The sequence below is a fragment of the Podarcis vaucheri genome (genome assembly GCF_965113315.1).
Source record: "Podarcis vaucheri genome assembly, chromosome: 1".
NCBI classification, from domain to species: Eukaryota; Metazoa; Chordata; class Lepidosauria; order Squamata; family Lacertidae; genus Podarcis; species Podarcis vaucheri.
The window spans coordinates 44,631,744-44,658,728 of record NC_138759.1 but is presented as its reverse complement, the minus strand read 5'-3'; the positions used below and the strand labels follow the sequence as shown (position 1 = coordinate 44,658,728).

Sequence of the window (26,985 nt, the reverse complement as noted above, 5' to 3'; positions counted from 1 at the left end):
TGTTTCCATTCCCCTTCTACCTAATTATAGTGCCTGAGCCACACACTAGTGTGTCTAATGTAGAAGCCCCACCCTGGGAATGGATCTGGAAAGCTCAGGTTCAAAGTTCTACCTAGGGCCAAACTAGATGCTACCATAACATGGTGAAATGGGGGCATGCCACCCCCCCCTTTCTCCCTGACATTCCTTTGCTTTAAATAGGAGGTCCTCAACATGGCACAGCCCCCCTGAAAACAACCACCAAAGCCCCTGCTATCTTTTATTTTTAATTTTTTACAATGAGGGGCTTTTGTGGTTGCTTGGCTAGGGGTGCTTTGGGGGCTTCTTTTTGGTCTGTGTTTCATCTGTTTTGAGGTTTGTAGGTGTTTTGCCTGCTAATGCTTGGGGGGGAAGTAAGTTGATCAACACTAGTTTTTCTTCTGGGAAATGGTTTTGTTTTTTTATACTGTCCGTGTCAGTTTCTGAGATATGGAAGTGTTCTGCAGGCCTAAGAAAGTTTGAGCTGCCTTCCCTAAAATCATGGCCACTGCCTCCCCATCTGCTTTGCCCCCTGAAATTGAATTGTCTCAGGGCCAGCATCAGCAACTGGCACCCTTGAACTCCATATTTTATATATGGTCCAGTGCCCCAAGGAGCGTTGGGCAACTGGGTCAAGCCACCACCCACTCCTTCCATGTTGCATCAGAACAGGAACAGGCAACATGATGCTCTCTAAGTCCCATCAGCCCCAGCCAGCAGAGCCAATGGTCAAGGTTGATGGGCGTTTTCATCCAGCAATATCTGAAGGGTGCCACATTGGCTACCCCTGCCCTTGAACATTGCTACTTGGATGAATGTGGGGAAATAGTGCCTACACAAGCCCTCCTTGGAGTTCTGCTGCCACCATTGCCTGATAACCCCACCAGGACCCACTGATAGACCCATCAGAGGGCACTTTGACCACTGTATTGCCTGGGACAAGACATTTCTCTCTCTCTCTTTTAATCTACTTCACATGTGAAGCTAAATGGCAGGCATTTGAAACAGGCTGGCTTGGCAGTTGTCTTACAATGAGATCCTATGCATGTCTGCTCAGAAGCAAATCCTATTGAGTTCAGTGGGGCTCCTTCCCAGGTAACCTGGAGGCAAAGCAGATGCTCTCTGCTCCTGAGCTGTAAGGCATACAGTGGCACACAGTTCATGATAAATAACAGCAGGCATCTTTGCTTAGCTGCATGGCAATACCAGCTCAAGTGCCAGCCAGAAAGCAAGTGCAAAGAGCTATTGCCGGTGCTCAGCTGCTTCTAAATTTAGCTTCATTCCTAACAACTGGCAAGGCTTTGAACTAAGCTGAAATGAGCATAAAATCCACTAAACAAACAGCCTTTAGCTGAAGCTACTCTCTCGCCTTCCAACGGCTGTGTGCCATCTTTGCATCTTTCCAATCTTGTTCCCGAGTTAGATGATTTCTGGGCAGTCCTTTGGTATAAAACTCCCAGGGCAGCATGCAATTAGTCATAACCTTACATGGGGGCGGGGGAACCACCATAAAAGTAGCTGGCCACGAAATAAATAAAATCCAGCAGAGCTATACCATTCAACTAAAATCATTTCAATAAGGTGCTGAAATATCTGGGCATTTTTTTTTAGGTCTTCACCTGGCATTGAGAGAGCAGCTAGATGGGCCACCAGGTAAGTTTCTCAAGGGGCTGCATTTCATAGATAGAGTCCATGCCCCTCAAAGCCATTTCCAGTTATCACCTGGCATCCACCTAACCTTTGTATAGTGGGACAGGAGATGGGACATGGAAAGCTTTGTGAATAATGGGGCCTTTGGGTTGAATAAGGTGCGCCTTCAGGTAACCAAGAGTCATTTAAAACTCTATAGGTAACAATGAATTGCTCCCACTAAATTGCTTTGAATTGCCCCCACTAAGCAGCAAGGTAGTGCTGCTGTTTTAAGTCGTGACAAGATGCTTCCTTATAGTTGTTCCAATTAGCAACCTAGTATTTTTGTGCTATGCTATGTTTGAAAAGTCTTCAAGGGCAGCCCCATGTATATAGCATTTCAGTAGTCTGGTTGAGAGGTTAGCAGTGGATGGATAACTGTGGAGTTCTCCCTCTTTTAGGCCTGAGCCAGAGAGACCCAACATGGGAAAGGTCCAAGGTCCAGCTGACAACTGTCTGTTCAGGGCACAGAAGCTGACAGTAGATAGAATCATAGAATCATAGAATCATAGAATCATAGAGTTGGAAGAGACCACAAGGGCCATCGAGTCCAACCCCCTGCCAAGCAGGAAACACCATCAGAGCACTCCTGACATATGGTTGTCAAGCCTCTGCTTAAAGACCTCCAAAGTAGGAGACTCCACCACACTCCTTGGCAGCAAATTCCACTGTCGAACAGCTCTTACTGTCAGGAAGTTCTTCCTAATGTTTAGGTGGAATCTTCTTTCTTGTAGTTTGGATCCATTGCTCCGTGTCCGCTTCTCCGGAGCAGCAGAAAACAACCTTTCTCCCTCCTCTATGTGACATCCTTTTATATATTTGAACATGGCTATCATATCACCCCTTAACCTCCTCTTCTCCAGGCTAAACATGCCCAGCTCCCTTAGCCGTTCCTCATAAGGCATCGTTTCCAGGCCTTTGACCATTTTGGTTGCCCTCCTCTGGACACGTTCCAGTTTGTCAGTGTCCTTCTTGAATTGTGGTGCCCAGAACTGGACACAGTACTCCAGGTGTGGTCTGACCAGAGCAGAATACAGTGGCACTATTACTTCCCTTGATCTAGATGCTATACTCCTATGTCCCCAAAACATCCCAGAGGAGTATGTGGCCTCCATTCTTAAACATTAAGTGTGTTGTCATCAGTTTTCCACTTGCCCCCAAACTACTTTCACAAGTTTCTCGCTCTTGTGCAATATTTGCTTTGGTGAAATTTGCCTGAGAAGGAAGTGTTAGATTTTCTCACAGTGCAAGCCCTAGAAAAGTAAAAAACCATTTGAAACCAGTTCACAAGCTGATTATTATGCAGATCAGTCAACATTATCCTTTCCCTCATTACCTCAAATGCTTTGTGCCATCTGTTGGTAACAAACCTGCATCTGGCAAATTACCCATTGATTAGGGCTCCTCTGATAATTAGGGTAGAAGCTCGTGGAGACAGGCCTAGCAGTGGGCATGAGGAAAGCTACTAGTGTGAAAAACGATGAACTCTACGGAGTCAAGGTCTTGCTTCCAAATATATATCTGACAAGGGTTCTTCCTGAAAATGACTAGGACCAAGATCAGCTGCATCAGCTTCTTTCAATTGCAGTAATTCCCTGCAGTGATTCCTGATTGATTTCTTGTTGGGAAATCAGGAAGAAATTCACTTCCTGTGCACAATATTCCTGTTCCTGCATAGTCTGCATTTAGGGACAGCCTAGTGAACTGCAGTGAAGCAATAATGCAGCGGTATTCATCATGTTGTTCTTTAGATGGCCACTGGCTACGTTGATGGGACTGATGGGACTGATGGAGTTCAGCAACATCAGCAGGGTACCATATTGGCCACCCTTGACACAGTGGAGCCAAACTGATCTGGGTAGAGCTTGCTAATGTGACCTCACTCCTCACATGCACATCCTCACTCCAGGCATGTCCATCATAAGGACAGGGCTACTATTTGTGAAACAGAAAGCTCCACTAACCTAGCCATGAATGCGCACACTTGCCTTCCCAGATTCGGATCCCCCCCCCCACACACACACACATACACCCTGTTCTGCAATACAGAGATTATACCAATGACATAACTTACAAAAATTTTGTAAGGATTGCTATGATAATGTACACACAAAAAATTACTAATGCACCGAGTCCTAATGCACGAGGCCTACAATACGAAGCCTTTATGAAGGCTTTCAAGAGGATATATGAAAAAGTAACAGCGTGGGATAAAGCGAGTGATGAACATACAATAAAATGTTAAGTGTGAATATGTAGGCAAGTTTAGGGCCACAAATGACCAAAGGCAAAGTTTGTCAAACTGTAATATGTATTTGTTATTTCCTATGACATTCACCTCTGCTCCACAGAAAAGGGATCTACACTGGCAATGGAAGATACAGAAGTAGGATACATTCACCTAAAGCAGGCATCCCCAAACTTGGCCCTCCAGCTGTTTTGGGACTACAACTCCCATCATCCCTAGCTAACAGGACCAGTGGTCAGGGATGGTGGGAGTTGTAGTCCCCAAACATCTGGAGGGCCGAGTTTGCCTATGTCTGATCTACACAAATTTATGTGCCTGCCATCTACATGAAATCCAACAGTCGGCCAGCAGAATTGACATCGCTGACAGAACAGATCCCCCCTTTCACAGCCCCCCAAAACGCTAGAGGACTGAGGGACCCTCTGAAACAGATGAGGGGCCCAGGAAGTCCCACTGCGCAAGCCCCATGACGCAGTGCTGATGTTGCCCACTGACTTCTAATGGATCCTAGGCAGCGAACAACAATGAAACCTGGAAAAGACACCCAGATGAGACCTGGAGGCTATCTGGCAGCAAAGTTGGGAGGGCATAAAGCCGTCTTCCTGCCCAGCTCAACTTTACATCCGTACCAATAAAGGGCACCTGCAGGCCGGGAGACACAATTCTCATTACGTCAGCGCATAAAGCCCCCAATTCACCTCTATATTATGGAAAGACAATACACCCAACAAAGAAACCAGCAGGCCTCCCCTATCAGTCACACCCCTTTCAGAATTATTTCCTTCTTTTCTTCTCTGCTTCCCAAGTCCAATTTCGGCGAGTTTCACTCTCTCCCCCACCTGCTCTTCCCATATTAAACATTGATGCAGGAGCGGAACGTGATAGTGCTGGCATTTCTTTACCGATGCAGCGAGTGGAAGAAGGGCCGGGGGGGCGGAGAAGGAGGGTTGATGCTGAGGGTGGGGGAGACGTGATCGGTCTGCAAGCCTGCTTTGGAGGGGAAGCAACAGAGAGGAAGCGGGGAGTAACATCTGGCAGGCAGAAGCAGGGCTGAGAGTGGGGTCAGAAGCAGGCCTTGTGCTGAGGCAGGTCATTGTATATGCACTTTCAGCCTCAACAGTGGAACGAGGAGGGTGTAACATTACACACTTCTCTTAAAGCCTACCCAGGTAGCAAGCTTTGCAAGGCACCGGCAGCCTATTCAGCAGCAAGGGTGTTTTCAGAGATGGCGCAAACCTCATCCAGCAGGCACACGCTATTTCAGATCATCTTGGTCAGGTTCAGAGGCCGAGGCTGCCAGATTTGGTTCGTTGCTTCTGTAGAAGGTAACTGAAGATGGGCAAAGACCCTACAAGAGCCGATAAGCTGCGCCTGCATCTTTGCTCAGGTATCAACAGTATCCAATGAGCGTCTGAAATCAGAAGCAGCAATGGGCTGAAGCGAGAGAAGCGTTTCAAAATGTACTCATCTATATGCTGGTGACCATTAATATTAATTAATATTACCGCAAAACTCAGAAGACAAACTGACCAACAGGTTCTGTTTGCTACCCATCATGATCTCGAACCAACAAACTATGAAGCACTTAAATGGATGCACACCTATACAGGGTCGCACAGGTTTACAGCATTAGTAATCTCTCCAAGGCTCAAAACACCAACCTAATGTCATAACTGTGAGATAGGCTATGTGGAGAAATTAATTTTGCCAAGGCTACCCTTGTGGGCATAAAAGACTTTGTTCTTGCAGTTGCTATTATTGATCCACAAATCCACAGGACTTTACACGTGAAATTAATTATTTGCATATAACTGAAACCTCTGCTTTATAATCAGTATCAATTTGTTTTTAAGTAAACCCTTTTCTCGGTCTTTGACAAAACAGTGGCATCTAGTGGCTGGTACCAGAGTTTTTACTCTTACTTCAGCTTAGCGTTTTTAGAAGAAGATGGGGGTGGGAGTAGAGAAACCTAGTTGTTCTTGATAAACGCAAAGTGAGTGGCAGATTAGCCCCCTTGTCCAGACCGGACATGCCAGCGCCAAGGGCCTTCTGGCGGTTCCCTCGCTGCGAGAAGTGAAGTTACAGGGAACCAGGTAGTGGCGCCTGCCCTGTGGAACGCCCTCTCAGCAGATGTCAAAGGCAATAAGCAACTATTTTACTTTTAAAAGACAACTGAAGGTGGCCCTGTTTAGGGAAGTTTTTAATGTTTGATGCTGTATTGTTTTTAATATTCGGTTGGAAACCCAGCCAGATGGGCGGGGTATAAAAAATAAATTTATTATTATTATTATTATTATTATTATTATTATTATTATTATTATTAAATTCTTGAACTAGAACGGTTTCAACAATTACATTATATAAAATTAGAATTTCATATATTTCCAGTTATTGTTTAGCTGGCTTAACAGAAATATGGCTTTAAAAAAACAAAAAACTTTAAACAACTGCGTAACAAAATTTCCTTTGGAGTGTGAGGTTTCTTTGTTGGTCACCATATGACACAGATATTACAGAAAAGGATAGCAGCTGTCAGTGGTCCAAACACTCTCATCAAGAAACAATAAATCTAGAGAAAGGCATCCGGCTGGCCACTGTAAGAAGTGGGTCCTTGGCCTGATCTAGCAAGGTTCTTCTGTATATTTTTGGGTGTTTATATATCAGTCTTACAATAATGTCAGCTGACATGATTACTGTAAGCACCATTTGTACCATTTGTACTGTATCATCTTTCATTTTTTTCCTTTTGCTGTTCTTGAGGAAAGGCTATAGCTGTGGAAACGGGTTATGGTTTAATGGCACAGCATCAGCTTTGCATGTCAAAGGTTTCAGGTTCAATCTATGGCACCTCCAGGTAGGACTTGGACTGTCTGAAACCCTGAAGAGCTGCTGCCAGCCAGAGCAGGCAATGCTGATCTGAGTGGCCCCATGGTCTGACTCAGTGTTAAGGCGGCTTCTGTGTACTGATTCACAACATCAAAATACAAAACAAAAACATCATAGCTAGATTTCAAAAATCCCAACTAAAATTAGTGTGTGTTTTAGTGACACAATCTTGTAGCTTATGCCCTGGCCAAAAAACCCAAAAGGCCAAGGGAAGCCACACACCAGGATGTTTACTCGCAGCATCTCATGGTGACAACCTAGGCTCTCAGCACATCTAGATGACAATGCATCCCCAATAAGTTTATTCCGATGCAGCTTTAAAGAGCAGGTTTTTGTGGAGAAAGCTCCAGAGCTTTAAAAGGGTGTGTGTGTGGGTGTGTGTGCTTGGACACACAGCTTTAAAGCACAGACCTGTGTCTGTAAAGAGTGGGGCAAAATGTACCATATTTTTCGCTCGATAACACGCACCCGACCATAACACGCATGTAGTTTTTAGAGGAGGAAAACAAGAAAAAAAATATTCTAAACGAAACAGTGGGTGTATGATTTTTGTGGTTCATGCTGTGGCCACAGACATGTGATCTGACGGTGAGTTTGGGGTAGCCCAATGCAAAAATCCTGAGGATCCATGTGGATCCATGTTTGTAACCACGTTTTGGCACCACTGCAAACCCAGGCAACAGTGGGTGCGTGATTTTTTTGGTGCAAACTGTAGCCATGGACGTGCTATGTGATCTGATGGTGAATTTGGGGTGACCCAGTGCAAAAATCCTGAGGATCCATGCGGATCTGTGCTTTGTAACCATGTTTTAAGTGGGGAGGGAAGGAAAAGGACTCAAGGGACAAGGAGCACGCATGGAGCTGGCTCCCCCCCCCCCCCCACTTAGCGAGCTGAAAAACTTTGCTGGAGGGACAGAGAGCCTGCTTGCTTTAAAGGAGCCTACCGGTAGGCTCCTTTAAAGCTAGCAGGTTCTGCTTCTCTCCCTCCTTAGTGAGCTGAAAAACTTTGCTGGAGGGACAGAGAGCCAGCTTGCTTTAAAGGAGCCAACCGGACAGGAGCCGCTTACACTCATGTAAGCGGTTCCTCTCCCGCTTTGCTCCTTTAAAGCAAGCAGGCTCTGCTTCTCTCCCTCCCCCCCCCCCCCCCCCGCTAGCGAGCTGAAAATCTTTCCTGCTATTTCCAGCAAAGCAGAGGAAGAGCCGCTGAGTGGGGAGGAGGGAGAGAAGCAGAACCTTCTTGCTTTAAAGGAGCCAACCGGACAGGAGCCGCTTACACTCGTGTAAGTGGCTCCTCTCCCCTCTCGCTTTGCTCCTTTAAAGAAGCAGGCACTCTGTCCCTCTCTCCTCCCCATTCAGCGGCTCTTCTCCCGCTGGAAACCACGGAGGAGGGAAGCATTCGCTCCGTAACACGCACAGACATTTCCCCTTACTTTCTAGGAGGAAAAAAATGTGTGTTATGGAGCGAAAACTACGGTAAGTGTGGATGGCACATAACTGCACAAGTCTGACTCAAATAGAAATTGGATTTGGCATGTTGAAGGCTATCACTGACCTCAAGAAGAAATCCATCTTTAATATTGATAATGAACATGGTCAGCAGGAAACGCTAAGCATCATTGTACACAATTCTAGAAAGTTTATAATAACATTTGAGTTTCCCCATGAACAATTCCTGTTTCTGTGTCGCATATTACTTTTAGTGTCCATGTAGTAAATAATATTTTTAATTGAAACTAATGAGACACTCAGGTGCTCCACAGCCTCGTCACACCAGAAGCAGGCAGCCACACGCATATTCCAAGCATCCAACAAAAACCTCAAAAGCCAGGTGACCATTTCAAAAAAGTTTAATGTGCATTTAAAAAATAACAACTGAGGCACATCCTTAGAAGCAACTCCACCATAGAAACCCTCTAGTTGAGACATAACCTTGCTCATTATTAAAGGTAATTCATAACCAGAATGAAGAGCGAGTAGATCAGTCGTCACAGCCTAGACCCCTCCTGGGCTCCCCATTCATGCTGTTTGGTTGCATCTATTAAGGTTTAACTCTGCCCAAAAGAAAGGCGGCAACTGCAGGTGAGGAAATGGAGGCACCACTAAGACGATCGGCTAGATTATCTGCTAAGCCTGCCCCCACCCACCTAAACAGAGTCAAAGCCCCCAAAAGAAGCACCTGATAAAGAAAAAGGAGCAAATGATGAGAGAGGACTGAAAGGTAGCCAAAGGGAAGAAAGGAGCAAAGGAAAAAGATGAATCTAAGCAAGAAGATGCTAAGGAAGATGATGCTGAAGTGTCTGACGACAAGCCGAATTCTGAGTAACAAATTTAGCCCCCTTCATTTCCAACATTTGGTATCCGTACCTCCATACTGTATTGGTAAAGAGAGGAATGTTTCTCTCAACTCTTTTATAAATGCAGGTTTTCTTAGCATGAATTTAATTATGGAACATCTTCATGTCAGTTACTTGTATCTTAAACCAACGGGAAAACAAACAAAACCATTGTTTTGTGATTGTCTCAGTTTGTATGGTACCTGGAAAGAATGAGTGGTGGCTTCCTACTGACTTCTGTCACTATATAATCCCTTTTGTTTCGTAGGTCATACAAGACTTCAGATTTCCACCCTTTGTATGTGCTGAATGGTTTCTTAAAGTAGGGCAGTCTAAAAATGATTATGATAATAACGCCACAAAATAATTGCATCAGACATTCCGATGGTTCTGTGGGTTGCTTTTATAAAGAAGCTGGGATATTTCCAGGAAAAATCATAAGGAACTAGAAACCTTGTATCCCAAATGTAGTTCTATTTTGCCACATTTTACAGAATAATAAAGAATGTAAAAAAAAGGGGGAGGAGACTAGAACCAAGAGGAAATGTAGTTACATAGTACCTTTGACATGATTTAAACTTTGAGTCCCTTAGTTGGCTTTCCTTGTGACCTAAAGTCTATTCCACATCATTATTGCCTTTAAAGAGGGAGGGAGGAAAAATACCTTTCACCTTACATCCAACAGTTGATCCAACCACACCATTTTTCTATGGTCATTTAAGGATGTGAATCCTGAACTGTCCTGCTCCAGCTTCAGGATGGATTTGCTGTTGGCGACATGCGAGTTTCCAATTCTATGTTTTAATATCAGTCCACAAAAATGTGCAGCTAATAGTGTACAGCTGTTAAGACCAGGAATGGCCAGGTGCTGCTATAATTAGGGGCAGTGTGAACATTCAAATGAGAGAGTGTAAAAAATAAAAAGGCAACAAAACTAGCATGGAACATCTTAGATCTGCACAAATGCTATCAAGTCAGAGTGCCATAATTTTTTTCCCTGCATACTGTGAACAAAATGAAGAAATATTACAGAATGTTAACAATTTGCAGCTACCTGACATAAGCTTTCAGAAAACTAAGGAGGAAAAGAACAACACAACCTCAAAAGAGAAAAATAAAAATGTAGCATTTTACATGGAATTGCTTTGCCTAAAAGTGAAGCTTTTATGCCACATTATAGGCAAACTTGGCCCTCCAGATGTTTTAGGACTACAATTCCCATCATCCCTGACCACTGGTCCTGTTAGCTAGGGATGACGGGAGTTGTAGTCCCAAAACATCTGGAGGGCCGAGTTTGCCTATGCCTGCCATATTAAGACAATGGACGTGTGTCCGGAACAGGACTTCATGCACATTTTCTCCTTTTATATTTCTGACACAAAACGCGATCTCAGTCTCGCGACCAAGAAAAACAGCAGGAGATGCTCCACATTTGAAAACAATACAAGTGTATCCCCACCACGGCCCAATTCTTTATAGAAAGATGGGCGCAATCCAGATATGGTAACACAAGTGGTAATGTTTGGTTACCTCTCAGCAAGAAAAACATCCACTTAGAATTCATATTAAGGATGTCTCTGAAGAAGCCTTGTGTAGGCAGCTGTTAAGAGTGCTTTGTAGAGCTTCAATATAATTGCCTTAGTAGCAATGACCTTTACTGACACCCCACTTTGCCCCACTAACTTACAGATTAAGAGACTCGCATAATACTTTTTCAAATCCCCATTGAGCTCACATGCCTAAGGTGCCTGGTGGTTAGCTGCCAAACCTCATGCTCTCTCTGCGGGCAGTTTCATGCTCCAGTACAGGCAGGAACATGTCAGTCTTACAGCCAGCTCTGCATCTCCTCTTCATACCTCTGTGGATCAATGAAAGGCTTGTCAATGGACCGGATCATCAGCTCTCCACAATACACACATTCAGCTGCCACAATATCATCAATGTCAGCTTTCATCTGCTCACGGCTTAACTGTCCCTTTCCTTGGCTAGAAGTATCGGTGTCCTTAGGCCGGTGGTGGGATTTGGACGGCTGGCTTGTGGCCGAGAGCTTCTTTTGAAGGTCTTCCAGTTTAGCCTGCTTGTAGGCCGGCAAGTTTGGATAAACTGCCTGCAGAAGGCAATCGTAGTGGAACATGTGCCCACAGAGGAAGAGGTAGAAGGGGCGGTTCAGGAGCGGGAAGTCACATGCTGCACATTTCTCCTGGGGTTCCACAGAGCCATATTTGTTCCTCATTTCCTGAATGTCTTCCCGGATCCTTTTGGCACTCTGTGTGGCTTCCTCCATCTCCGTCTTCAGCTCCTCTATGTGCTTGTTGTAGGCCTCTAGAGAGTTGCAGATGGCTTCCTTGAAGTGATCGATGGTGACAAAGTCTGGAAAGAACGGCAGGACATCTTCAATCTTCAGCAGGTTGCAGCTGGAAAGGCAGGCCATGGCCTTCTTGACATCCTTCTCTTCCTGGACAACATGTCGCGCGATCTTCAGCCAAAGCTTCTTCCTCAGCTCCTCATCGTCTTCAGGGAGGTCTGCACAGGACTTTGCCATATCTACATCCACCTGGGAAGAACAAAGCAAAAAGGAAGGAAAGAAAGATGAGGAACTAGTCACCACTTACCCCTCTCTCCTGTCACTAAATACACAGTTGGTAAAGGAAAGACACTGGTATGAGGAACCAGACATAATTACATAAAAATAAAGGAAACAAGAGGAAGATGATGTGTCGCATCTCCCCCAACCAAATCTTGATGTTGTTTTCGGTTGCTGCTTTCAGTGGTCAGGGATCATTTTGAAAACTCATCTATCCAGAGTTGAAACAAGACAGAAAAATTCAAAAGGAGTTGCATTTCCCCATGGGACACACTTTTCGCTCTTAACCAACATGGCTGGGGAAGCCCAACCAGATGGGCAAGGTATAAATAATTTAAAAAATTATTATTATTATTATTATTATTATTATTATTATTATTATCATAGAGAGATTTAATAATGTAGAAGACCATTTGGATGCTCTCCTTACAAAACGGGGGTTACTGGATGCTTTCATTAATTGCCCACGAGAACAAGAGTCATATGGCACCTTAAAGAGGAACATGTTGATGAATTCACATTTCAAACGCTTGTCTGAAAGACAGTGAAGACAGGGGTGGTTCCTGCTGAGCCTCTACTGGCAGGGAGTTTCACAGGGCAGGACCTGCCATGCTAAGGGCTCAGTCCCTAATAAAGGCTGATTGAACCTTAGGGGCATGGGGAACCACAAGAAGTGCCTCATATACACATGGCCAGGAGAGGGAATTCTAAGCAGTGAAGTCAGAGGGAAACGAAATGGAAGAAGTACAGACAGTGGGTTATATCAAACTCATGTCTCTCCACGGATGAAAGGCTTGGAGTCTACCACCAGGGGAACACAGATCAAGGTGATCTTTGGCGATTTTGCCCTCCCCGTTACATTACTTCCTGTGCTATTCCAAAGGGTCTCCCAACCCTCTGGAGCAGATTGGAAGTGATGAAGGGCGGAGGGGTAATTTCCAAAGATGGCTTCACTCCCTGTTCCACTGACAGAAGTCTCTGCTGGATAGAAGAGCCCTCCAACAGTAGATGGATGCCAAGTGTACACAGCCCAGCAGCAATTACGTAAAGGTGACATAGAAGAGCTAAATGAAACGTTGTTGTCTAGAAACAGAATCTCTCAAAATGCCAGGTGCTGGGACAGATAACCATAAGCTTCTTGTGAGTTTCCCCCCAAACAACTGCTAGCTGCTGCTAAAAAGAACACCCAACCAAGCCAGCAATGCAATTATTCCCTTAGACAACGCTGTACTAACAGACTCTTGCTTTCCAGACAATGAATACAACAACAGTGTTTCCCAGGTCTTCTGTCTACACCAAAACTTCCACAATCCTTTCAAGCCTTAAAATAAATCTAATGCGTTTTCAAGTGCATAAACGAACGGGGTCATTGTTCCCCTACCTGCAAAGCGAGATCCACAGCTTCCTCGTACATCTCCATAACTTTGTACACGTGGACACAAGCCCGGTGGTGGCCGTGTTCTGCACAGAGCCGAAGCGCGTACTTCAGGTCATAGTGGATGTTGTCGGCGTAGGTTCCAGCGCGTTCCAGATACGACAACAGGGAGTCAGGGCGACACAGAGCATAGAGCGACAAGAGGTAATTGTGAATGGCCTGCTGAGTCTCCTTCAGTTCACTCACACAGAACTCCATGTATCGAATGGCTTCGTTGATCTGCTCGGTGCTCCCACTCTGGCTGTAGTTGACAAGGGCAGGGATGAGGTTCTTGGCATCCAGCTTCTTCCCCATTTCGATCCAAGCATCCACCAGCTTCTTGGGGATGTGCTGGATCAAGACTGGAGAAAACTTGTAGAAGAGCACGTCATCCCTGATTTTGGACAGGACCTCCAGCGCTTCGTTGTAATTCTCATGTTGGCAGTAATGGGCTATCACCCGTTCGTAGTCGTGCATTATGACGGCAAAGTACACCATGTGTTCCGTGTCCCCGTGGCTCGCCAGCAGCTCGTGAATGGTTGCTCGGTTGTTGAACAGGCAGTCTTTGTTTTTGGGGCTGCCCAAGAAGCTGCGGAACTTGTCCCGGGTCTTCTCGTAGAGGTCCCGTTTGGATGCGTCTGCTTCCAGGACTCCAAGGCGGTTTAAGTACAGCTCTGTCAGCCACGTGGTCAGCAGGGTTGTCTGAGTCTTTTCCGAAGGCTTCAAGCCAGCCAGTTTCTTAATCAGAAACTCCATCAGCGCCTCTTCCTGCTTGGCTTCGATAAATTTAAGCGCAATCTCCTCAAAGTAATTTTGAGTCAATGCGTAACACTTTGCACTATCTAGGTATCTCTTGTTCTGGAAGCAATATTCGGCCTCCTTGGCCAGCACGATATCCAAGCACTCGGGGCGGTCCTTGCAGTACTCTTTAGCCAGATCAAACTTGTTGATGTTCGTATACATCTTCCACACGTCACGGGACTCTCGCTGTACGTTGTATCGAAACACGGCCTTTTCTGTGTGGATCCAGATTTGCCCAAACGCGGGGTCTTTGATCATACGCTTCAGCGAGCCAAACTTTTCCAAGAACACATCCTGGAAGACAACTTGCCCATTCAGGGTACACACAGCCTTCACTCTGTCGGGAAACAGCAGCAGAAAATGAAACTGCGTGAGCACTATATTCATGGGCTTGTTGGCTACCGCGTCTACGTCAGATGGATATTCCCAGACCTGCTCATCGCTAAGAATAGAGTCGGGACGTCCGTAGTCCAGCGATCCGTACAGGACACCGTTGCCCATCATCCAAGCAAAAGCACTGGGGGTGGAGCGAAGCTTAGGAGTATAAAATGCAATTTCGCTGTAGCCAAGGCTAGCTGGAAACTCGCGGAAGCCAGGAAGGTGATCTGCAGGCATGCTAAATATCGCTCCAAAGGCTTGCTGTTCAGATCCCTCTGGAATCTTGCCAACAAACTGGAAAAGCCTCTTACGAGTAGTGGCAATGATAAAGCACTTCCCATCAATTCCTCGTTCTATCTCGAGGCAGCAGACTGGGGCAGGTCCTGCCTCCTCTTCTAGGTTATAGATCTGGCGGAAATACTGGTCAGGGTTAGTGCCGAAGAGACTGCCTTCACTGACCGAGACCTCAGCCTCGTATATCTGGCCTTGGGATGTTCCCACCAAAATGGGACCCGTGTTCATCTCCGAGCCAAGGAACTTGTTCCAGCCCACACTTTCAATCAAATGACCTTTCCAGCGTGACAGGATCCGCACCTTCTGAGCACTTCGGTTCAAATAGAGGCACTCACTGGTGTTCAGGGCAATGATAAGGTGAGAACCTGTAGTAAAAAAGGGACACCGCAACAAAGATGAAAACAGAGGATCATAGCAAAATACCTCTCCTTAGACACATCTTCTGGTGCCTAAAGTTTTCAGAAGGTTCTAGAAATAGATATGAATAGAAATAGATAGATAAGCACAAAATATTCAACTCCCCTCCTCCACATCATATTTGTCTTATCATTAAATACCTAGCATAACACTATAACATTATCTGTCATACACATTTAGACAGGAAGGCCATTAAAAATCCTGATTATTCTTCAGGAATCTCCTACTTGCCTTCATTGTTTCCATCCAAATGAGAACACTCATAACCATGCATAAATGTGATTTAGAATTTGGCTTCTTTGGTCTCAGTAGATGTCAAATTTGCTACAAATTTGAATATTTTTTAAACCCTTACTAAGATATCAGCTAACACATTACTTTACCTTATTTCAGTTAACAGAAACACATTCTTCAACATTACCAGCTTCACTCAAAGGTCAGTTTATTTTGAGAAGACAGAAACCATACAAGCTGCAGTGCCCCTGTGATAAATCTTAAGATAACGACATGTGGACATCCAAGTCTGAATATCATCACTGTGATATGACCACATTTAATCAGCAAAAAGCGTACCGAAGGAATACCCTTACAGGATGGTCTGACCAAAAATATAGGTAAAAGAAGAAAGAATAACAGAGGCTACTGCAAATGTGTTTTTTCACATGAATGTGCACTTTACAAAAAATCCCGTAAGGGAGAAAAATATATTTTGTTAATACTGTATATGGAGTGAACTAGGGATGGTTTTTCTAGACAGAAACCTTTATATTGCATGCAAACCCCGTAACATAATGTTTGTGGCATTTACTGAAGATGCCAGAGCACTTTGCACCTCCTCTTCTTGCCTCACCTGTGTGGTCCAAAAAGAGCTTGTGAACTCTGGCTTCATCCTTTCGTCCAAGCTCTACCTGGTTAGGCTCATCTGCCTTGGCCAGGTCAAGCCTACATAAAAGGGGAAAGAAAGCAAATGGTTGAAAATTAGGGGGCGGGATTGGGTGGGACTAGCAGAAACTTTGCTGCTGGGCAGAATTATCATTCAGGCTGGGATTTGGGACTGGAACAGCCTCAGTTGCCCTGTCTGATGTTCTGTTCCTGATGTCCCCATCTAGATGTTAATTATGCTGGATCTCTCAACAGCTTTTGTTATCAACAACCATGGTATATTATGAGACTGCCTCTGTGAGATGGGAGCATTGTGCTGTTGTGGTTCTCTTCCTACCTACAGCATGAGTTCCAGAAGATGGCACTGGGCAACTTCTGATCTGCCCTGTCGCCATTACTCTGTGAGGTACTGCGGGGTTCTATGCTGTCCTCCATGCTATCTAACATCTGTATAAAGTTGCTGGGAGAGCAAATATTTGGGAGTTAGGTGTCATTGGTATGCTGACAACACTCAAGATCTTTTTCTCCAAGTCACTTGAGTCAGGTGAAGGGGTTGGGCCACTCTCTGGTCAACATAATGGGCTCAATGAGGGCCAGTTAAATAAAACTGAATCCCAGTAAGTCATAAGTTGTGTGAAGTAGTGGGTCCAGACCCTGAGGTTGTCATATTTTCCTTGGGGTTGTGTGGGTCGCTTTTAGAATTGTACTGACACAGTTGTGGGTTGACTTTATCTCTGCTTTCAATTCATGTATATTTTTATATTGTTTGTAATTTTATGCTGGGATTTTTTTTTAGTAGAAAGTGTCTAATAAATTGATTAATAATAGGAGGGAAGAATTCAGCATCATGTTCTTCTTTCATCCTTCCCACTGTTAGGATATTTCTGTTCCACCTTAAAAGGGAGCAGGCTTTGTGAGTCACAGAGTCTGCGTATTTCCTGTTAACAGGATGTTTATGTTTTCTATTGCTTTCGTTTCTCTCTCTCTCGCTGCCTGAAACACTGAAGCAGGCAGTCATGTTTTTCTCTATTCTGACTAACGCAGAAGAAACTTATAAAAATGCTCTCCTGCGTGCATCTTTCGCTGTGCATTATCTGCTGATAAGAGCGTGCATCAGCCCTGGAATGTGGCAAGCTATTTCTGGAGCTCGTGTCGCTAATTGCTGATACTGCGTGTCTACAGAAGATCGATGGATGTCCGGAGGCGACGTGGGGCCATGATGGACTTTGTCTCCCTGGCAGTATCCCAACACCCACACCCTATGAAATTTCAAACAGGATAACAAAGGACTGCACATACCTAAAAATGATGTCTTTTCCAAGACTCATACACAGCTGGTTTGAAGAGACAACCAGGCTATTAATCTTTTCAGGGGGGTTGAAATCAATCCGCTGTTTGTTAAAAATTGGGGTCTCTTTTTCTAGGCGAGCATTCACATACCCTTAAAAAAAAGGAAACAGTTAGGTTTTTTAAAACTGAAATCAAACTGCAGCACAATCCTGTGTATAAATCCTCAACTGCCATGCACTTACTAGACATGGAAAAGTGATCCAATTACATACACTTCATTTATTGAAAACAGTTAACTGTCCTTTGTGCCAAATAAAATAAAGAGAAACATTAATTTATTCCTGTTGAGGCATGTGCAGAGTGCCCATCCTCATGCCAGCAGAGTGGGCCAAAAGAACAGAGAAACACCAAAGAGCTCTAGGAAGAGTCAGTTGCTTTATATAATCCATGAATAAACCAGAAAAGAATGACCAGCACACAATAATGCAAGCAGGTTTGCAAAATGTATGCACTGAAAATAAAATTCAACATCATGCAAGGGGTACTTCTAGGACTACGGTGAAACTGTGAAGCTCCCTTGTTATTTTTACAGCTGGGTGCTGCATGTTATTTAAGTAATCTTGATATATTTATTGTATTGGAATGTGGTTGGTTGTTTGATATGTTATTTTAATTGCTTTTTTTGCTATGTTATGAAATGCTTGCTTTGTTAATATGAAAATATTTTTCTTAGTATGTGTTTGAAATGCATCCATTTATTTGTTGTAAGCTACTTTGAGCATGGTTGGGGTTTTTTTGGCAAAGTGGCATACAAGTAAAATGAATGAATGAATAAAAAATGCATACAAAAGCAGACTGCGGAGTAGGTTAAACAAAGACTATTATAAGAATCTCAGTGTTAAAAGATATTAATCTGGAAATATTGAGAATAAAGATACAACTTGTTTCCAAGCAGACATGCGCAGCATTGTGCTGTAACATTATAATCTCTCATTCAATCTACAGCTACCATACATAAAAGATGATGACTCAAAGTGGAAATGAATCTAATGTGCTTTCCAAAATATATATCCCTTTCCTTCTGGTTCACTTTCCATTTTAAAAGTCTTCCGTTAAATGCAGGAAGTTACAACACACAAGCTAATGACAGCTGCAAACAATTTCACTAAACACACTTAACCACATTTGTTAGGGCTTTCATCTCACTAGTTTCCGCAAACGATAGTTGACAGCAAATTGCACTGGCCAATACAGAAAGATGCAGAATCTTCATTCATACAAATATTCAAGGATGTTATTTTACTACACAGATACACAGCCTTCTGTTTGGGAAACTTAAAAATGTGTAGTTTCAAGAACTTTTGAAACCTTTCCAAGGTAAATATGTCTCTTTTCATGATCAAGGAGAAAAGCATAGTTTTCCACTGAACTGGAAAATAGTGTGACATCCTCATAGAACAACACATAAATGGAGCCATTTTTTATCATCCACAAACAGATAGTATCAAAGCTTTTGGACCACATCTGTCCTTCAAAGACACCCATTTTTCCTAGACTCACATTTATTGTAAGACTGCAGAACACCAGAAAACCCTTTAAACAAGATCTGCCCATATCACCTCAGGGTGGATGACAAAAATGGGATGAGCAGTTGCGGGTCCCTTCCCAAGTTAATTAATATCAGATTCACTGGAAGCAAATGTGGGGGCGGAGAACCCTGATGCCAAAGGAATTTATATAAGCGGCAATACAAGCCTGGGAAAATGTTCACAAGTAACATGTACTTGGAAGAACTGACCCGGACTAAAGCAAATGTTCCAGATCATCCGGCTTCATTCTTTGCAACATTGACCTATGCTGTTCCACTTGCCTCAGTTCTTCCCAAAGAGTTCCTTTACTATATTCTGGGATGGGAAAGTTCCATTAGCACTGAACTGAAACACAGAACGGCACTATGGCAGCTGTCTTCTATATTTTGACCCTGCTTTAAGGTTACCCTCAAATCACAACCTGTGTTAAAATAGGACGGCATCTAGATAACCGCAGATTCTGTTTGCTTTTCATTCAAATGGGAGTGACACAAATAATAAAAATTGTATGACAGAGTATAACAAGAGGTCAGCTGTGGGCTCCTTTTTCCAACTATCATTTCTGTTCTGTTGAGACTCTCCGTAGGAGACCATCTCTTCCCCCACAGATCTACCTGTGGGTTGCAACCAGCACAGAAGATGCTGTTGTACATCCTAGCACACAGTGACACAGGACTGAATTTCTACCCCAGTAGCATCTTCTAGACTATGAAATTCCAGATATAAACATCTTCAAATGCCTTCCGACAGCAAGAGTAGGCCGTTCATGGTACTGCTTAGCGATTACTTCTGCTGCTTCATTTTTGTGTGGTGGCACACATACATGGTTATTTCAAGCTTCATGTTTTAGATTTGCTGTAAACCTCTCTGAGGCCCCTACTCAGGTAGGAGAATGGGATATAAACATTTTGAAGAGATAAATTGCCTCCATTGTGAACTGAGAAAGAAGCAGAAGCGGTGGGGTTTTGATCTGAGGGTAACAAACAGGAGGGAAGGCAGGAAAACGTTTTGCCACACCGGCGAGGGATCCAGAAGAATTAGAATTCTGATCGCTCAACAGAGCCTATGGCTGCTTACTCGGGAAAGAGCGGCCTTAAAAGCGAAGGGCGCATGGGCGTATCCAGAACTTTTGTTGGGGGGCAGGCCTTTAGTTGGGGGGGAGGCAGAACCACAGTTTGCTATGCATTTTTATTTATTTTTGAGGGGAAAGCAGCTGCCCCTCCCTGCCCCCCCCTTGGCTACGCCCACGGAAGGGGGCATTGGGAGAATGTGCATTCAACTCCTAGCAGAGAGGAGGAGGCAGAAAGAGCCGAAAGACACGCTGCTTGAAAGAAGAGACTCAAGTGCACTAATGAATGGATTCTGCTTCCCGTCCTCCTACCCGTGTGCGGGATGCCCAGGCTGGCGCGGTTCTGCTGCGAGGAAGCCGAGTGCGAAAGCGAGTCCACGTACTGGTCCAGAATGGAAGCCATGGCTGCTCCGGCAGGCGCCACGCCCAGCCTCCCCGGAAAGCTCTTCCAAGCCGCCGCCGCCGCAGCACCTCCTTGGCTCCGGCCCCCAGAGACCGCCAAGAGGCTCGGCTCGGCCCTCTCCTTCTCTCCCACCACCGCCTCCCCCTGCTCCGATCAGCTGACGAGACCCGCGAGCGCAGGCTGCGCTTCCTGTTTCCGGGTCGAAATCCCGACCATAGAGAAGGGAGCGCAGGCAAGAGAGTTCAGTGGGCAGCTTCTCCTGCGTCGTCCGACTTTCTAGGCACAGGAGGGGAGGGCTTAGGACAGTTGGGTGTTTTGTAGAAAGAGTAATAAATCCAGAAAAATATGAAATGTTCTCCCTATGCACGAGGGCCTGTGTTTGACGCGGAGTGAACGTTTAGCTTTACTACTATTATTACCAATTAAATTTCTGTACTACCCTTCATCCGAGGATCACAGGGTAGTTTTGCAATATAAAAAAACATTAAAAGGGCTGGCAGGAGGTTATTAAATCGCGGTAATGTGTTTCTAGGCGCACAAACCTGGACCTTTTTGCAATCGTTCGGTGGATTTTTAAAATGTATTTATTTAAACACACACACACACACACACACACACACATATATATATCACTTAACTACAAAAGTCTCTTGTGTGGTTTACAAAGGTGCAGTACAAAAAATAAAAATCAGTTAAACTGTGCAATCAAATTTGAAAAGTTCTGCAATACTGAACACACAGCACTTGGTTGATGCAAGCTGGGCATCAGAGCCACAGGGACAGCTAACAGTGGCTCCCTGAAGACTTCAGTGATCGGGCATGAATACAAGGGATTGGACGTCCTTGAAGTATGCTGGAGCCAAATTGTTAAGTGCCTTATAAATGCATGCAAGAACCTTGAACTGGTAGCGTGTGGGCAGTCAGTGCAGACCCCTGAGCTCTGGAGTAATGTGCTGGTGAGAGTCCGTCTGCAGTGTTTTCCATCAGCTGGAGACTCTGGATCAGGCCCAAGGGTAGCCCCACATAGAGCACATTGCCGTAATTGAGTCTTGAGGTTACCAATACATGACCACCCCTGTCAAAGAATAGCTATTGTTGATGTACCAGATGTTGCTGGTACTGTAATAGGCACTCCTAACCCCTGAGGCCACCTGAGTTTCCAGGGACAGGTGGATCCAGGAGCACCCTCAGACTCCAAGCCTGTACTTGAGGGAGTGCACCCCACCCAGAACAGGGAGCTAGCCAATTTCCCGAACATAGGAACTACCAACCTACAGTGCTTCCATCTTCCTAGGGTATTGGCACTCATCCAGTGTGTTAAGTTCTGGGTGAACATATCAGACGACACAGCGATTCTTCAAACAGCCCTTGTTTATTCACAGAACAGAACTGAACTGAAGGGTTCAGCCAGCCTGCTTATATAGAGCTCCACTACAATGCAACAGTAACCATTTTCTGTAACTATCCAATCACTGAACGTCATTTTCAATCCCTTATTTACATATGTGGACCTAAATGGCTACTCAGAGACAAGCCCTGCTGAGCTCAGCTGAACTTGTTTCAATCCTATATCCACTTACCTGGGACTAAGCTTTATTTAAATCAATTCATTGAAAGAAATTAATTGAATTTCTGGATACATGTGTAGGATTGTGTTGTTTACATTAGTAGAAGCAGCTAGGGAACATCCTTCTGGTTTCTTTTTAAAACTTTTTATCAAATAAGAAGGCCCAGTACTAAACTCCTTTTAAAAGCCTATTTGTAACATTATTTTTTTCCCATGGACTGAAATTAGCCGCTGGGGAAAGTCGGTACTTGAAAGCCCAGCTGGCTCCAGTGCTCCCAAGAGGGGCTTGAGAACAAGACAAGTAAGCTGGTACTAAGCGCCTGAGGGGAGAAAGAAGCAGCTCTCTTTCCACAGGGTGATTAAAATGCTTTACTGTATCTTCTTTCATACTCACAGAGCACAGCGTATGAACAGCTTTGTCTGTGGCACATCTGTAGATGAATAATATGTTCAGTATCACTCTGAGCTGGACGAAGATATTTTGCTGCCTGAGACAGTGCAGCAGCTGCCCCACCCCTCCAGTTTTGACTCCTGAAAACCCACAAGTGTGGCTTCCCCTTCCTTGGCAGTAAGGGGGGGATGCTAACAATTTGCTGCTCCAAAATCAGCTGCCTCACTGTCAGCTTCAAACGGAGGTGCTGTGGGTGAGAAAATCAACTGATCTGGATGGAGTGATCTGGTGTTGGACCCACACACCCATCCAAAGCACCAAATTGTTGGTTGGGGATCCTTCTGGAATTGGAGCTGCCTGGAAGCCCACATGGGGGCAGATAAGAGTGCTTTCCCCCCAACTTCAGTTAGTGTGACAGCTACAATCCTATCTTGGGAAAACAGATCTAGCCTCAGTCATGGATGTGGTAGCTGCATCCATGCTGGCCTACTGTAATGCACTCTTAGTGGGGCCGACTTTGAAGACTACTCAGCAACATCAGCTCATACAAAATAGGGAAGCTTGAGCCCTTCTTGGGGCGAGACGATTCAACCACATCACACAGCTCCTATATCAGTTGCACTAGTTGCCAGTGTGTTTCCAGGGCCAATTCAAAGTGCTGGTTCTGACCTTTAAGTCCATAAATAGTTTGAGTCCAGGTTATTAGAATGGACTTTGGAAGCCTAACTTGTGTGTCAACCTTTAAGATCAATTTAGACTTGTGGCTACTAGAGGTAGGGTCTTCTCGGTGGTGGTGCTTTCAGTTTGTATTTCTTAGTGCAGAAAATATTGATCTGATGTGTAGAGATCTTTCCTCTTCTAATTCAAGAGGGTTCTGGAAGCTTCTCTGTGTGAGAGAAACAAGCAGATGTTTGGGTTATTCCTTCAGAGAAGCTGAGTGCAGCTGATTTAAACTGGTTCTGCCTTCTTTTCAGTCACATTGACTATAAAAGTAAGGCCAGAAGGAGCCTGGGTTTCATAGAATCATAGAATCATAGAGTTGGAAGAGACCACAAGGGCCATCGAGTCCAACCCCCTGCCAAGCAGGAAACACCATCAGAGCACTCCTGACATATGGTTGTCAAGCCTCTGCTTAAAGACCTCCAAAGTAGGAGACTCCACCACACTCCTTGGCAGCAAATTCCACTGTCGAACAGCTCATACTGTCAGGAAGTTCTTCCTAATGTTTAGGTGGAATCTTCTTTCTTGTAGTTTGGATCCATTGCTCCGTGTCCGCTTCTCCGGAGCAGCAGAAAACAACCTTTCTCCCTCCTCTATGTGACATCCTTTTATATATTTGAACATGGCTATCATATCACCCCTTAACCTCCTCTTCTCCAGGCTAAACATGCCCAGCTCCCTTAGCCGTTCCTCATAAGGCATCGTTTCCAGGCCTTTGACCATTTTGGTTGCCCTCCTCTGGACACGTTCCAGTTTGTCAGTGTCCTTCTTGAATTGTGGTGCCCAGAACTGGACACAGTACTCCAGGTGTGGTCTGACCAGAGCAGAATACAGTGGCACTATTACTTCCCTTGATCTAGATGCTATACTCCTATTGATGCAGCCCAGAATTGCATTGGCTTTTTTAGCTGCCGCGTCACACTGTTGGCTCATGTTCACTTTCTCTTTCTATCTCTTTTCCTCTTTTGTGATGTTCTGTACATACAGTGGTACCTTGGGTTAAGTACTTAATTCGTTCCAGAGGTCCGTTCTTAACCTGAAACTGTTCTTAACCTGAAGCACCACTTTAGCTAATGGGGCCTCCTGCTGCCACCACGCCGCCGGAGCCCGATTTCTGTTCTTATCCTGAAGCAAAGTTCTTAACCTGAAGCACTATTTCTGGGTTAGTGGAGTGTGTAACCTGAAGCGTATGTAACCTGAAGCGTACGTATCCTGAGGTACCACTGTAGTATGCTTAGTGTAAAGGTTTAGACTTATAAGTTATTGTAAGTTTAAGTTAAGTCTGGACTTCTTATGGACAATGCCAATCCTGAACGTATTGGATTTGTTACCATTATGCTCATTTGCCTTCATTAGCAGTAAAGCTCTGCTGGATGAAGTACTGTACAGTTGCCTCTGGTCTATTTTTGGGAATCCTGCAACATGTTTAAGTTTTTACTCTGCTAACTATACATTGGAGTTCTGCTGTGGATCAGTATTGAGTAGAATTCCATGACAGGCGCCCACCTTATGGAATTTCCTTCCAATAAATATTATGGCTGCCTCCTTCATTTTCAGGTTTTTGGAGAAGTTTAAAAAGTCCTGTTTTCCCTGGCTTTTAGTTGAAGGTTTTACTGTATATGCCACTGGAACTAGGCCATTTCTCACCTTCTCACCCCTTGCCTTTTCCTGTAAGACCTATTACAGTCGTTAAGAGTCGTCAACAGGCTCATCTCAGCTATCTGCCAATCTCCCATTCCCACCACCCTTCTGAGTAATACCCCTCCCCACCTTCTCACTATATAGAAGGATCTGGCAACTTCTGTTTCAGTGTATCTGAAGAAGTGTGCATGCACACAAAAGCTCATACCAAGAACTAACTTAGTTGGTCTTTAAGGTGCTACTGGAAGGAATTTTTTTATTTTGCCACTGGAAGACTTTTATGGCATTTTAAAATGTATTATACACAGTGTTGGTCATTTTTATTCATTGTTGTATGATATTTCGTGTATTGTCCTGTTCTTACATATGTTGTACTCTGCCCTGATTTACTTCTTGATCAAAGGTAGCACAAAACATTTTAAATAAATAAATGTTGTCGCTCATAGCTGGGCTGATAAGATGTTATAAACTTAAGCTTGTTGCAGATCACATCATATTGTTTCCACCTCAAAGAGCTACCACAGATTAAGGCTGCAATGCACTTATCTGGGATTAAGCATTTTTTAAGGTAGTGGGGCACATTTCTGAGGCAACATGCATAAGAAGTCTTCGTTCCTCTGATGAAATGGGCTTGTGTAGTCTTAGAAGCAAGTCCCACTGTGTTAAATGGGGTTTACGTGTTTGTGAATGTCACTGGATTCAGCGTAGCTGGTTTTGTCCACTAGGTGGCAACAAAGATTTATTTTTAAAAAGACACATCTGAAAAGTATCAAAGAAAAAGACAACTCAAACAAATACCTGTTTGGTGGGTAAATGCTGGCCTACATCTGAATCAAGCCAAGGCAATCAGACTAATATATGTGTTGTTGTTTTTTCTGGAGCATTAAAAAAACCCTGTTGCTTTAATTCAATAAGCAACTTGTAAAGATCTAAGTAGTCAACATTTTGAGAACACTGAAGAGTGATGTAGAGGTTATTCCTTCTGCACATTTCAAGTCTAACTCTGTTCAGCGTTGCTTTATTTGAATAGCAGGCAATCTAAATAATGACAGAATATAAGAGCAGCCTATACACTGAGGATCTTTATAAAGCCTCAGAGTTTGAATCCATTGCACTCCCTTCGCAGGGGGAGGAATCCCTGCCCATGAGCCCACCTGGAGGACTGATTTTGTTGGTGAGCACAAGAGATATGGTCTTTTTTGTGGTGGTCCCAAGATTGTGGAATTTACATAGGACCTCAACGCCGCAGACTTCTTAAATTAAATAAATAAATAAATGGCATTCACATTCTCTAGTCAAAACTGTGACAATGGGCTTTAGGAATAGTAACCGACCTTGGATCAGCCAGCAAATTGGCAAATATTCCCTTTTAACAGAACACAACAGCATCCATTTTGTTAATAGTCATAACTCTAGCATACAGTCTTTACAAAGTTTCACGCTATTTACTGTTCTGTACAGTGGGTCATTACATTTTAACCTTGGGCCTTTCTCATCATGTCCATCGAGATCATATTTTAATCAGCGATGCTGCAAATTTATTTCACTGTCGAAATTAGGGAGTTGGCTTTCCCCCGACTGGACTGAGATGAGCTGTCAAAAGTGACGCTTGGTGAATCAGCTTTAGCTGGCTCTCTCACTAATTAGATAATAATTAAGCAGGTGATTGGCAAGGGAGGTGTATAGCTCATCTCCAGAAAGATCTATCTTGGTTTCACCAGATCCCTTTTACTTTACTGGCTCCACAGTCACATCTGCAGGGATCCCGATCTTTCTCCACACACCTTTCATTCTTTATCAGTGTGTGGGACACAGGATGCAATCTGTTCCCTAATTTGGAAGTTAGTTCCATTGGGTTGGATCCAAACTAGCTTTCAGTGGGAACAAAGTGCACCTAACTTAGTCTGGATCCAACCACTGATTCCAAGTAAGCTTGCTTCTACTGCAAGCATAGGATGTGGCAGAGCAAACCATTTAAGGAGCTGTTACTCTTCAGGAGCCACACACTGATTCTGAACCATGTCAACACTTCAGTTGACTTCAGCCAGATCACTTTGAGACCCACCATTCATTGAGAACTTGGGGAATGGGGGCTTGTTCCAGTGTCTATCTGTCTGTCAGGTTAGGATAGCTGGGACCTGTGCTAAGATATCCTCAATTGCAGCACTAAGTTTCAGTCTCCAAGGAGGCCTACTTGAAGACCATCTTTATATTATTCCTTGGTGTGACAAATGAAAAACAAATTTAATTTGGAATAGGAGATACAATGTATCGTGGCGGCAGCTGTGGCTTTTGTATTGGATGGTTCGGGTGAAGCATTTTTAAAAAACACAAAGGTCAGTTGTGGGGGCCTTGTCTGCAGGCCCACCAT

The 26,985-nt window shown here is 44.3% G+C and overlaps 2 protein-coding genes across 2 annotated transcripts in view; one reads left to right on the top strand and one right to left on the bottom strand.

Annotated features, from left to right (window-relative positions):
• RMDN3 (regulator of microtubule dynamics 3) overlaps nt 1–26,985 on the top strand; it is a 276,642-nt gene that overhangs the window by 36,458 nt on the left and 213,199 nt on the right. The gene's annotated exons all lie outside the window — the stretch shown is intronic.
• Nucleotides 8,671–20,450, bottom strand: VPS18 (VPS18 core subunit of CORVET and HOPS complexes). Its single transcript, XM_082239560.1, has 5 exons — nt 20,205–20,450; nt 17,244–17,385; nt 15,913–16,004; nt 13,140–15,010; nt 8,671–11,728 (listed from the first exon to the last, which is right to left on the bottom strand). Exons 1-5 carry the CDS (start codon nt 20,293–20,295, stop codon nt 11,000–11,002), a joined length of 2,925 nt encoding a protein of 974 aa, XP_082095686.1. The 5' UTR covers nt 20,296–20,450; the 3' UTR covers nt 8,671–10,999.